Source organism: Chaetura pelagica, unplaced genomic scaffold (genome assembly GCF_000747805.2).
Source record: "Chaetura pelagica isolate M959 unplaced genomic scaffold, ChaPel_1.0 scaffold15, whole genome shotgun sequence".
Lineage (NCBI taxonomy): Eukaryota > Metazoa > Chordata > Aves > Apodiformes > Apodidae > Chaetura > Chaetura pelagica.
Genome location: NW_009953507.1, coordinates 3,990,831 through 4,003,624, shown reverse-complemented (window position 1 = coordinate 4,003,624; position 12,794 = coordinate 3,990,831). Strand labels below are relative to the sequence as shown.

The 12,794-nt window shown below is 35.1% G+C and overlaps 1 protein-coding gene across 1 annotated transcript in view; it reads left to right on the top strand.

Annotated features, from left to right (window-relative positions):
• Window positions 1-11,184, top strand: part of TBC1D22A (TBC1 domain family, member 22A) — a 191,850-nt gene extending 180,666 nt beyond the window's left edge. Inside the window, exon 15 of the mRNA XM_009999458.1 lies at window positions 11,056-11,184. Coding sequence (XP_009997760.1) covers window positions 11,056-11,184 — 129 coding nt within the window. The remainder of the gene's footprint in view (window positions 1-11,055) is intronic.
• The last annotated feature ends 1,610 nt before the right edge of the window (window positions 11,185-12,794 follow it).

Genomic DNA, 12,794 nt, shown 5'->3' with positions numbered 1-12,794 from the left:
ACAAGTCTTAAGCACAGTTGTTAGTCATGTTTGTTGCATAGTGTTTACACTGGTTTAGTGTATTTTTATTCATTTACTTCCAGTGTACAATTGAATTACAATGTGTTAATTGGAATTAATGCTTCGGTCTGATGGTGGAAGCTCTTTTGGAACTTCTCTCTAACTGATGCATTGTTTCTTCTGAGAGGTACAACGGAAATGCATTTTAATGTATTTTTTCTCTTAAAGCATCAAGGAATGGACAGGGATTTGGGTTTTTTGTTGTTGTACATAGAGAAAACCTGTGCAGTTTTGATGGTCCTTGTCATGTCGTCCTCTGCCTGCATGCTTTGTTCACCAAGAAAGCTGAAACAATTTCTTTATGTGAACAGTGGTGGTGTTCTGAGAGTTAAAGGCACTTTTGTTTTAGTTGTTACTGATTCCAGAAAGCTTCTCAGGTTCATTTGGGGATTTTCAGGTATCAGATTCCCTGCCAATGTAGAGACACAGAACTTTGGGCATGTTCTTTATCCTTTCCTTTAACTCTGATACTTTCATGAAGATGGTTTCACTGCCAAGTAGTTTGTTCTCTATATTAATGTCCTTAAGTCTGCTGGAGGTGCACAAATGCTATGTGGGTTTTGACTTGCAAGTGGGGAATGGTTATTTATTGTGCAGAACAAAGCACCTATATTTGGCTTCATGTGGTGTGGGTGATTGAACAAGGTAGTAGAAAGGACATGTTTCAGACCTGTGTTCCTAGGATACTGACAGTATTCCATTTGAACTATGTTTAGGGATTTTTTTTTAGTTCTAAATATATGTTAAATACATTGTGACATGTCTATCAGATGTAAAAATTAGATATCTCAGACGGTAATACCTCATTTGTGTGTACAAGCAATTTTGCATCAGCAATCCTTAATACATATTTTCTCTTAAAATAAGATGAGATTTTACTCAGAACAATTTACAGTGTGAAATACCTTTCCATCAAAACATACTAGTTGCTTTAAGTGAGAAAAATGTAAAATTTTTATACACTCTAGTCCCATGGTTCATTATATTCAATTGATATTTTATGATTTTCTTTCTCCTTTTTTTGATGAGCTTTTAGCTATTTCACACTGCAATGTTGAAATTTAGAAGTCATTGTAAAGGCAAGGAATATGAATTTGGAGCTGTGAAAACTGTTGCACTTAAAATGTGTTGTCTTAATTATGATCAGAAAAACCAAACCAAGAAGAGTGGGTGGCTTATGGATTTTGTGGACAGGCAGAATTGTAAATTTTCTGTTGGAATTTGCTGTACAAATATTTTGATCTTGCTTGACTGCAGGAAAAAAAAATTAAAAATAAAAGGTTAGAATGTAGTAACTTACTCATTGGCAATTAATTTCAGAAATGAAATTCTGCTATAATTACTGCAGTCTTGATTGGTACAGCAGGTTCTATATTTGGACGAGGTTTGTTCAGATTTTTATTTTTTTTTTATGAAATGACTTTTAGTCTTCATGCCTTTGTATACTCTAAATATTTGCATCTCTTTTCCTTTATTTGGTGCTTTTTTTCTGGAGCTAGTGAAAGTGATAGAGTTAGGCTTTTAAAAATTATTATTTATTTGCTATGATTTACATTTTAGTGCTAAGAAGTACACAGAAGTATCTCAAAATACTAACAATATAGCAGTATTTCATTAAACAATATCGCAAAAAATATAATCACAGTGGTTCAAGACCATTCTACTCTGCTCCAGTGACTGGGGTACTGAGAATTTTTCCTGGACATTGCTTGTGATACTCGCTTCTCATATGGGATTTTTAAAATGGAAGAGCTGTCTTCTTAGCTTAAAAGTAAGTTAGAACCCAAGACTGTTTCCATTTGACTGGTGGATTTAAGTATGAATTTACATCAGTGTTCAGTGTTCAGGGATTTAAGTATGAATTTACATCAGTGTTCAGACAAGATGACTTCCTCTTCTTTCTTGAGTATTGAATATTCTGTATTAGTACATTAACTACCTCTTAATCATGTGTATATAATTTTGGAGCCTTTTGAGACAGTTCAGAATAAAAAAGTATTGCAAAAATGAGATGTTATTTGATAGAGTTGAACATCTTTCAGATTCTATGGCAATGCTTGCTTTAAGTCTATGTTCTTAGCCTTGTCTTATAAACTTACAGATAATAGCATGTAGATAGTAAGTTTCATTAAGAAAATGTAACATGCAAAGATGTTTCCTGTTTTGAGACTTAGGGATGGGTATTACTTGTCTTTTGTTTTCATCAGAGAGCAGGGACATAAGGCTACCTACAACATATTAATTTATATATCTTCATACCCGTGTAAATGAAGATGTAAATCTTCTCTTCAGCTAAGTGAGCACAGCTTCTCTGACATAGTTCTTTAGAACAACATATTTTATGATTAGCAATTAAGGTTGCTAATGACTTCCATAAGAGATCCATACCGGATGAAACAGGACTTTAATTGCTGGTTTAGTATTTTTAATATGCTGAGTCCAGGAATCTTTGTCAGTAGTCATGAAAAGAAATACATGAAAGGGAAATGATAAGACCATCAACTTTTCATAAGCTTTCATTTTCAGAATCTTTAGCTGTGTTTCTATGAAATTCTTATTAGGAATATGAAATAAATTATAAAAATAACATACTTCTGTGTGTTTTAAAAATCTCCTGTTAGAACAGGAGATTCTTCAGTTGAAGTGAAGAACAAAAAATGTATGTTGGCTTAAAATAATGTTATATATTTGAATCAAAGATAAAAACTATATATTTGTTGAGAATCATTATGAACTTGAGTTGCTGAACATAAGCTGATAGCTGGAAAAATTAACCTTCAACTTATTTAGATTTATTTTTTTTAATTTGTCCATTTCCATTTTAAGATGCAACAAGTCTAGTTAGAACTCTGAATAACCTTTTTTTCTGTAGTTAGTTTCATACTGTTCTGAGTTCTGTATGCTGTGTTCTGATGGTTAAGATGTCGTTGTGTTTGAAAGGAAGGACAAAATATAAATAAGAATGATTGTTTAATAGCCTTTGTTTAATTTTCTTTCTTTGGAAAGAATTAGTAACCCTTTCAAGAAATGCTAGATGCATTATTTAGATAATGAGCAATGAAGAAGTGTACAGGAAAAAAATCAAATGTAGTATTCAATTTACAAAGTTGAATGTTCACTATTTGGGAAATACTGGGGGGTTTTGGTTGGTTGAGGTTTTTTTGCTCCTGTGTCAGGACAGGATGTGAATTTTCACATTCAAGGTGGGACTTCTTCAGTAGCACTGATTTATGACTTGCCAAGAATATAACTCTCCTAAAGCCTTCAGATTGTGTCCATTGCAGGCTTAAATGTTCCTGCCACTTAGCACAGATAAACCAGTGTTTCCCCATCTTTTGCTTATCAAAGTTTAGGTTCACACATATGCTTGGAAATCAGAAGAAGGAGGGCATTATTGCATCCAGTATCCAAACTGGACTGTTTTGTGCCAACTCAGTCATTGTTGTCTACACGGGGTGTGTGTACGTGGTGTGCACCCTTCCATGCTCAGGAAGCAATGTGGGAAGGCAGCTGTGCCACTGAAGGAACCACGTCCATTTACTCCTCTTAACCGGTATCTTGCAGCAAATATTTCTTCAGTTGCAATTGATGACCTATTCCTACTGTCTCTTTAACATTAGATTTTGAAATCTTAGTTTTCTCAATTCCAGCTGTGCCCAATGGGAAAGAAATGTTTTCTCTGACTCTGAGACATAGGTAATTAATAAGATGCACAGCACTCCAGAAATACAGCTCATTATTTGCAACTCCATGTAGCAGGTTAGGACAGCTGGAGAAATAAGAAGTGGCAGCAGCGAAGGGAATATTGCTGAGTGCATTGAAAGAGGAAAAACAGTACTCAAGAAAGAAGAGATAACTTGTCTTGGAGCTAGAGCCCTGCTTCTTTGGCTCATTATGTATCAACAGCGAGGGGCAGAGAGAAAGTCAAAGTAGCTCTGAGGCATCTGAACAAGGTCAGCTGGGCTCTGCAGTGTGCGCTGGACCTCTGCTTTCATCTTACCAGCCAGGGCATTTATTACTGCTTTGATAGCAGGCTGAAGGGGGAGGATTTGGACTGAGGTTGGCCGAGCCCCAAAGCAGCATGTATCCTTCATCCTGAGTATCTGGGAATAGGATTAGAGGTTACCATTGCCCAGCTCATTACCAGCCTGGCCACTGCAACTATCACAGGGTCTTAGCCAGGCAGTTGCTCTGGCACATCTGTCCGTCTGCTTCACTCTGCATCGCAGGAGAGGGACCGAGTCCACAGATGCCCACTTGGTACTTGCCATCCATGCCACCCTTTCCTTATACTCAACAATCCCAAATACGAGCAAGTGAAAAATAATGCTGTAAAGGAAACACAAATTAAAATTTTCCTCTATTAAGTATTTGTTTTGTCTTTATCATGGTTACGTCTGCTTGGAAAAAAATAATAAAATGAATCGTGTTCCAGTTCTGGCTGTCTCTGACACTGTGTTTTACCCATTTCCCATAAAATCATAAAAACAATATTCTCTGAATCTTCATGTATGGTTTATTTCTGGTTATATTATCTGAAAAGATAGATGGGCATTTTTTTCTGGCAATCATTGTTTTCCTCCTTAGCTTGTCTCAATAATTCCTCTAAATAAATTTTAGTAGTACTGAATTGCCTTAGTTCTTTAAAAGTAAGTGCTGTGCTCTAAAATTTCAAGTGCAACTTCTGAAGGTGCAAATAACTCTGACAAAGAGGCTGTTTAGTCAAATTGCCAGCATAAATATTGCAGTGTTTTATGTGTTCATAATGTGTAACAGGTACCAAAATGTAGCTGTTAGCAATTCCTTATTAAATAATGGAAGATTATATATAAAGTTCATTTACCTTTCCTTTAGTTACATGCAGTCCTAAAGTATAATATTGAAAAGTTCATGATCATAAAATATAGTAAGATTGCAGGTTCTGCCTGTCAGTACAAAATAGAGCTGTGGTACACCAGAAGTACTCAGACCATAATTACATTGCAGTTAGCAGCAGGAAGGATTAACAACTCTCATAGAAAAATGCTGTATTTTAGGGCTGCCTTTAGTTGTTAAATTAATAGACCAGTTCTCAGTTTTGACATTAAAAACTAACTCTATTAATTTCCTCAGTATGTTCAAGTTTGATTTTAGCTTTCGTTATTGCCATTTTTCTATTAGGTAGAAATAAAAACACTGATCTATTAGTGGTTTTTATGTCCTGTTAAGTTCTTCCTTTTAAAAAACACCTACGATTGAACTTGGTCAATAATTCAGACAAAAAAGTCTGAAGGGAGTTTTCATAGTAAATACATTGCTTTGATTATCACAGGAGAGACCTTTGTGCTCTACTCATTAGAATAACATTTTTATTTTGTTTTATTAACTATCAACATGTTATTTGTTCTGTAATTGGTTTTGATGTTCCTTCCTTCAAGATTCACACATGGAGTGGGGGTTACAATAAATAATACAGCAGCTATAGATAGCCATTACCAGTATTATTGCTAAATCTGATGCTAAAAATTGTATAGATTAAAAAGATTAAAAGTTCTTTAAGATTAAAAATATTAAAAAGATCCCCCTATAAGGAGATGTGCTAATGAACCAGATTTCAAAACATGGTAAAATTTTGTTTGCCTGCCTTCTGGGGTTTGGGTTTGGTTTTTTTAAAATTGTTTTAATGAGCTGAGATTTCATTTAAAATCTCAGTGAAGAAAAAGATAATAATGACTTTCTAATAATTATTAAAAATGTGTTTTGTGAAGCTGTATTAGTATTCAGTTTTGATTTAGTTTCTGAGGATCAGGCCTTCACCGTTTTGTTTTTAGAGAAAACTGAGGAGTAAGGGCTTTGGAAATCTTTTGGGGATGTCTGTCTTGAAGTCTGGTGTTTTCTGCTAGATATATGTACTGGATATTGCATGATAAGATTTTTTCCCTCAATAATATTTTTATATCTGACAGCTGCTATTGCTTAACAGGGTGTATGACTCCTAGATTTTATTACTGTCGTGTTTAAAACATTAACCTCATACTTTAACTTTTCTTCTAAAGGTAGTTCTATACCAGAACATTTGCAGCAAGTTAAATACTGTCTTGTCTTGATTATATGGTGAATAGGAATAAGTATTAATTTATCTAAGGAATATGACATTATAAAAGTATATGTACTTTAAAATTAATTCTATATGGCTGCTTGCGGTGTTTTAATATACTTTATATATATTGTCATATAGTTGAGCATGATATATAAAGTGTTTTAGCATACGTTAGCATACCTTACAAAAGCACTTACGTGGGTGTCCTGGTTTGAGCCAGGACAGTGGGTTGTCATGTATATCCAAATGCAGTCAAAGTAGTGGAAAATACAATGAGTAAAATTGTATAAAAGAGGGGTTTTGTTTGTTTGGTAGTAAATATGTTGAATTTCAAATGTGCTGAAGAATTATTTCAGAAATGTGATTTACAATACATCAGCATAAACCAGAGATCTCACACAAAGAATGCTAAATATGCTTAAATCTTTTGGCATACTAAGAAATTAGTGTGGTATATAGATTTTTAATTTATTCATAGTATGACCCAGCAACACTGCTACACCAACTCCCTATATCCTTTCATTCCAAATAAAAAATAAAATAAAGATTGTCCTCCTTCTACCTTATAGGAAGCACACCTTTATTGTTTCCTGAAGTGGATCAAATGAGTAAATGTTAAGCAGCTTTTTTTTCTGCTTTTGGATTTCTTTTCTAATTAAGTCCATATCCTTTAAAATATTAAAATACTGAAAGATGTCAGTGTGGAAGGCAGGTCTGTAGAGCAACACACTTCTGAAAGCCAGGTTAAGCGTCCAAGCAAGGGCAGGTTCATCTAGGGTTTCTTCAGGGGAGTTGTGAAAATCCAAGTGCACAGATTCTGTGGCCTTCCTGGCAAACTGCTCAAGCACCCTCATTGTGAAGGACTTTCTTCTTATGACAGCTTAGCTTTGACGTGTTACTATTGCTTCTTGGCCCCCCTGTCTTCTTCATAACTCTCACTGTATGTAGTAGAAAACAGCACTTAGCTTTCTCTTCTCATAACTAAAAAATCCCCAGTTCTGTCACGCTCTCCTGCTGGGACACCTGTTGTAGCCCCCTTACCCATTTAGTGGCCCTGTGCTGAAATCTCTTCACTTTTTCTTGTACTTGCTTGGGGGGGGAAGTGCAAATCAACTGTACCTTGATCCTCTACTATGGATAGTACCTCTTTTCCAAGCTGTTGCTCCTGCACTTGGGATTTCTCCAGTAGAGTCAGTCAGTCAGGACTGAAAAAAGAAAGGAATCTGTCATTCCATTCCCTACAATGTTCAGATTTTTACCATTTTGAAAATAACCTTATTTTTCTTTACATTTTAAGTGGTGGTAAAAGTAAACAGGGAATTTGTAGGGGGCATTTGCTGTGTTGTTTGTTTTGTGTTTCGTTTGGCTGGTGTTTTTGTTTGCTGTGTTTGTTTTTGTGTTTTTAAATTAAACATAGTTGTTCCAAAGATGAGGAATTAACTTCTGGTTGTGTGTATTTGAACAGCAGCCCAAAGGAGAACCAAAAACTGCTCAAGCAATATGAATAATTTGTACCTGATTGTGCCAGAAGCCTGACCCACTGAGGTCTTGGCACTGCAAACTGTAAAACAGCTAATTTCACAAAGCTCATTGTATTAACTGCTGTGTCTTAGAGCTGGTTGAAAGTTACTTCATAAAAGAAAAAAAATTCACTTTCATGGAAGTAGACATTTATCATCCCTTCACACAACCTTCCTACTCTGCACTGCTAGTTTATTAATTACAGTTATCAGCATAACTGTCAAATAAGGAGGAAAAAAAAAAAAAAAGTGGGATTTTGGCAGTTGTATAACACTTTATTAAAAATCTCACTCAAGTGTAATAGAGACATTCTCATGCTAACTCTGTTGTCTTACTACTTACTATTCATAATTAAATATATAGTACAGCTCAACTTCTCTTTTTTTTTGTTTCATGTTATAAGAACCAATATAGCAAGACCATGAAATAGATGAAGCTAAAATAATTATTTCACACACAAAATAAAATCACTTACTGTTAGCTTCTCTTCCTTGCTTTTTCATTAAATCACAGAATCCTGGCTAAGGGCTCCTACAGCCATCTTCCATGAAAGCAGGTGCAGAGGAGGAAGAAGAGGGGGCAAAGAAAATAAGACCCTTATTGAAGAAGAGGGATCCTGATTTAAAGCAGGATAATGGTTGTGCTTTTAATTGCATTCCTACGTACTTATTCCTGTCCTTTAGAGTAAATCATAACAAACATATTAATGTGAAAATACACATATGGACATGCTCACAAATATAGGCAAATGCGCACAAATTCTCTGCCTTTTTTTCTGCAAAAATAGAGCACCTAGAAGGTAAGAGCAGGCTTAACAACTGTGTTTATTCCTAAGATTGCCTTATAACTCCGATCATAAAATCTTACATTCAGTTTGTTGTGATGTAACTCATCCAAAACCTTCTCTTTTAATGTTTTGCTACAGCTTAATTTTTAAGGAACATTTTTGTCAAAGTAATTAAAAGCATGAGACAGGGGATCTCCAGGTGATTTTTTGTTTGGAAGTTTGAAACAGGAATTTAATAGGTGGCCTAGGGAGATGTTTGCATCAGGTTGAAGGATTTGTGGGCTTTTGGGTCACCATTTATTTAAAGAAACAAACTAACTTGCCTTGTTTTGTCAAATTGCAAGCCTTGTGTAGTTGTCATTTACATGAACTCAGGAGAGAATCTGTAGTGGTTTATTGCCCAGAATCCTTCTCTCACAGCTAGCAAGTTTCAGCAGACAGGTGAGCATTGAAGCTTTGTGCTGCTGCAGGTCGTGGTGGATTTTGGTGCCATCATCAGAACTGATCATATAGGCACCGTCCTAGTGAGCTCCTGATTTCCTGTCTTCCTGAGCTTTGGCAGTTTGGAAGTGAGTTTTGCCTAAATCTAATACAAGAGAGGAAAAACTGACCTGTAGGAAAATATTCTGGGACAAGAAGCTAAAAAAGAGTGGGAAACCAGGACTAAGGATTGAGATGAGCATTGGGTAGCTTATGTTTGCATTAGTGTCAGAGATTTCTCCCCAGAATATCTGGGAGGTTTTTGTATAAAATTGTTTAACTCCATTCCCTGAAGCCAATCAATACTTTAGATAGGCAACAAGACATACAGATTTAATGCCCTCTTGACCATTCAGTGGTAGGATAGGAGAAGAGAAGGCTCTGGGGACACTTTATAGCAGCCTTCCAGTACCTGAAGGGGCTAAAGGAAAGCTGGGAAAGGGCTTTTCATCAGAGAGGGCAGTGGTAGGACAAGTGGTAATGGTTTTAAACTGAAAGAGGAGAGATTTAGGTTAGACATTAGGAAGAAATTCTTCGCCATGAGGGCAATAAGGTGATGGAATAGTTGCCTAGGGAGGTTATAGAAGCCTGTCCCTGGAGGTGTTTAAGGCCAGGCTTTGTGAAGCCTGGTCTAGTGTGAGGTGTTCCTGCTCACAGCAGGAAGATTGGAACCTGATGACTTTTAAGATGCCTTCCAATCTTAACCATTCTGTGATTCTATGGTAGGAAGCTATGATTTTTCAAGTAACCCTCTGGAAGGATCCTTCCAAGTGCAGTCAGTGGGATTTGATCCCGTGCGTCACAGTTCAGGATAGAACTATGAACCTGGTGTTACGCAACAGGAGATTTAGCTTATTTTCTGATACCATGTTGCTGCAATAAAACATATGCTTTACAAAAGCAGGAATCCACATTTCAGGACCTTTTCAAATTAAATTCAAATTATCATTTGAAGTTACTTTTCTTGATTAATTTCATCCATATTGCTATGTAATTAATTTTGAAAGAAATGTAACTTGTTTGTTGTACTATAATCAAGATATACCCAGAAAGCAGCCGCACCACAAGTCAGATATTCTTCATGTTTCCATGTGGAAAGACTAATTAGAGAAAAGAATTCTAGCACTTCTGCAATGTAATCAGCAAATTTGGTTTATCTGCAATTGTCTGCCTGTTACCCACCTGATAAAGGGGTTATAATTTAAAATATTAAAAAGTAATATTTTATAGGTTCTTAAAGAGGAAGGAGGTGAGGAGGTGTAGGTGTTCCTCTTGTTATTACCTAGCAGAGGGTTATTGACATATTGGCAACGGATGTTACAGACCAAAAGTATGTTGAAGGTCTTAAATGTGACAAATACAGGTGGGATTTTTAAAAAACTATATGCAAAACCATGTGTGAAAACTTCTAGAGCTTGGTTGGGATTGGCAAGAGTGTTTGATGTATCAGATACTAAAATAATGTGGGAAATAGGCAAATCTAAAAGAAGACTGTGTCCCACGTTAAACCGTTTTGGTCTTACAGAGCTCAGAATTAAATTTCTAGTAGTTTCTAGTGACTCCAATACCCATGAGCATTGTATCTCAATTATGAGCTATAAAATGGCTATACTAATGCTAATTACCTCTTAGAAGTCTGATGGAGTGGTTCTGATACATTGTGTGTGAGTTCTTGTCTTTCTGAGTGTGACAAGGAGTTTCCATCAATGACCAGGGGCACCAGTAGTGGTATAATCATACAAGGGCCAATGCAGGTACATAGCATTTACACCCTTGGACAGTGTCAGTGGTGTTTTCTTTCACTCACAGGATTTCTAGAGCAATTGACTTCACACCCCCTCCTTTTTTTTTCTTTTTTTTTTTCTAATTTATTTTCTCAACACTAGAAAATAACCATAGTTCAGCTACAATTAATAGCTGGTTTCTGAACCGTGAAAGGCTGAATACCAAGTATTTCTATACAAGTTACATAAAAATTACTAAACCTTGTGGGATCTCAGGATTGTTTGGGATACTGAGGTGCTACATGAGTAATAACTAATAAATAATCATTATGTAAGCAAAACATTGCACTTACACTGGTATTTGAAAAAAGTGTATTTATTCCTTATTTTTTCTCTCCATCTAGGAGTTGCTGATATTTTTACAGAATTTGCCCACTGTACACTGGGGAAATGAAGAAATGAGTGTACTCCTGGCAGAGGCCTACAGACTGAAGTTTGCATTTGCAGATGCCCCCAATCATTACAAGAAATGAATAAAAAGTGACAAATCATTAAGACCAACATCTTCTGCAGTATTATGGCATCTGTTGTTCTGATCGTGCTTTCAGCTCATTACTCTTTCATTTGAAATAAGATGACCATTAAAATTCTGTTAGAATTTGCAGAATGAGAACAGTATACCAAAGAAATGGACAAAGCAGGATATCAAGAATTGAATGAACTTAAAAGTGAACTTTTTTGCTCAGTGTGAAAAATGAGTTCAGAAGTCTATCATGAAGTTTTCTTTTTCTCTGATTATAAGAATTGCAGTAATTTAAAATTGCAATAGTTTATGTCAAGCAATTTTTGTATATATCTAAGACTTAAACCTATTCATGAAATGATTTTTTCGTTACTTCAGTGTCACCTGCCATGATTTTATCTTCTGGTTTTGGTCAGTAAATATTATTTACTTTGAGTGGAATAAAAAGAACCATTTGAGGCAGCAAGGTCTGTGTTTTGAGGTCTGGTTGTAACTCAGAAGGCACTGATATACATACCATCTGTTGTTTTTCCATGGAATTAGGTGAGAATACTTCAATAATATACAAATATAGAAGGTTGTGATAAAATTTGGTGGCATTTTCTGAACATTACTTAGTCTTGCAGAGTACTGTAGAAGCTTTTTTAGCCATACAAAGGAATTACTTAAAGCCAAAGACTCATCTGTAAGACTCAAATAAATCCCTCTCTGTATGTTTTGGATTGTTTAAAAAATATTGAATGAAATAGAAGATGTGGTTTTGTAAAAGTAATTAAAGCTTTTCTTTCAAGGCCTCTCAATTTTTCAGCATGAAAGTTCACTTTTAAGAAATGTTTTAAGAAGCCTGGTTTACAAAGCAAGATATATTTTTATCTCAGTTGTTGCCTTATTCTCCATTTCTAGGATGTTAGCAAAGGAAAATTAATGTATCCTTCCCAAGCTTATTTGTTAAATAATTTAATACCTTTTTCCTGATTATTCAGAGGAAGTGAGAAGATAGTTCCCAGTAACAGTAACATTATACTCTGATCATTCTTGTGTCACTAGCAGAGTAAAAATCCTCATGACTTTATAGAATAAAATTCATGTTTCCTTATGTAATCATGGGATACTGGTTAATTTCTTTAAACTTAGATAATTTAAGTGCAGTATTTATTTTTGAGAAATCTTTTCAGATAAGAATTCTGATGTTGCTCTATTTGATATAAATAACTGATATTAATTTGTGCCTACCCTACACATACAGGTTATTAAAGGTGACATTTGCAATAAGAGATATACTGGAAGCTCAAAATTGTTTTTTCTCTGTTCAGTTCTCAAATTGCACAATGTTACATGGAAAGTGTAGTGCACTTTTAAGTTTGAGAAATAAAAGATCTTCAAGAGGTCTTTTTCTTATGACTTGTTATTGGAAGATTATTTTCAAGTTCTTAAAAATAAGTAGATACATATTTTGAAGAAAGCTTTCTAGATGTGTTGGTTACATGACTTGTTTAGGGGCCTTAGTTCTTGACACTGACTTTATAGTAACTAGGTGTTTCAGGGTAAATAGAATAAAATACATTTTTACCAACATGTGATTATGAGATCTGTATTTTAAGATTATATTAAATCTTTGGT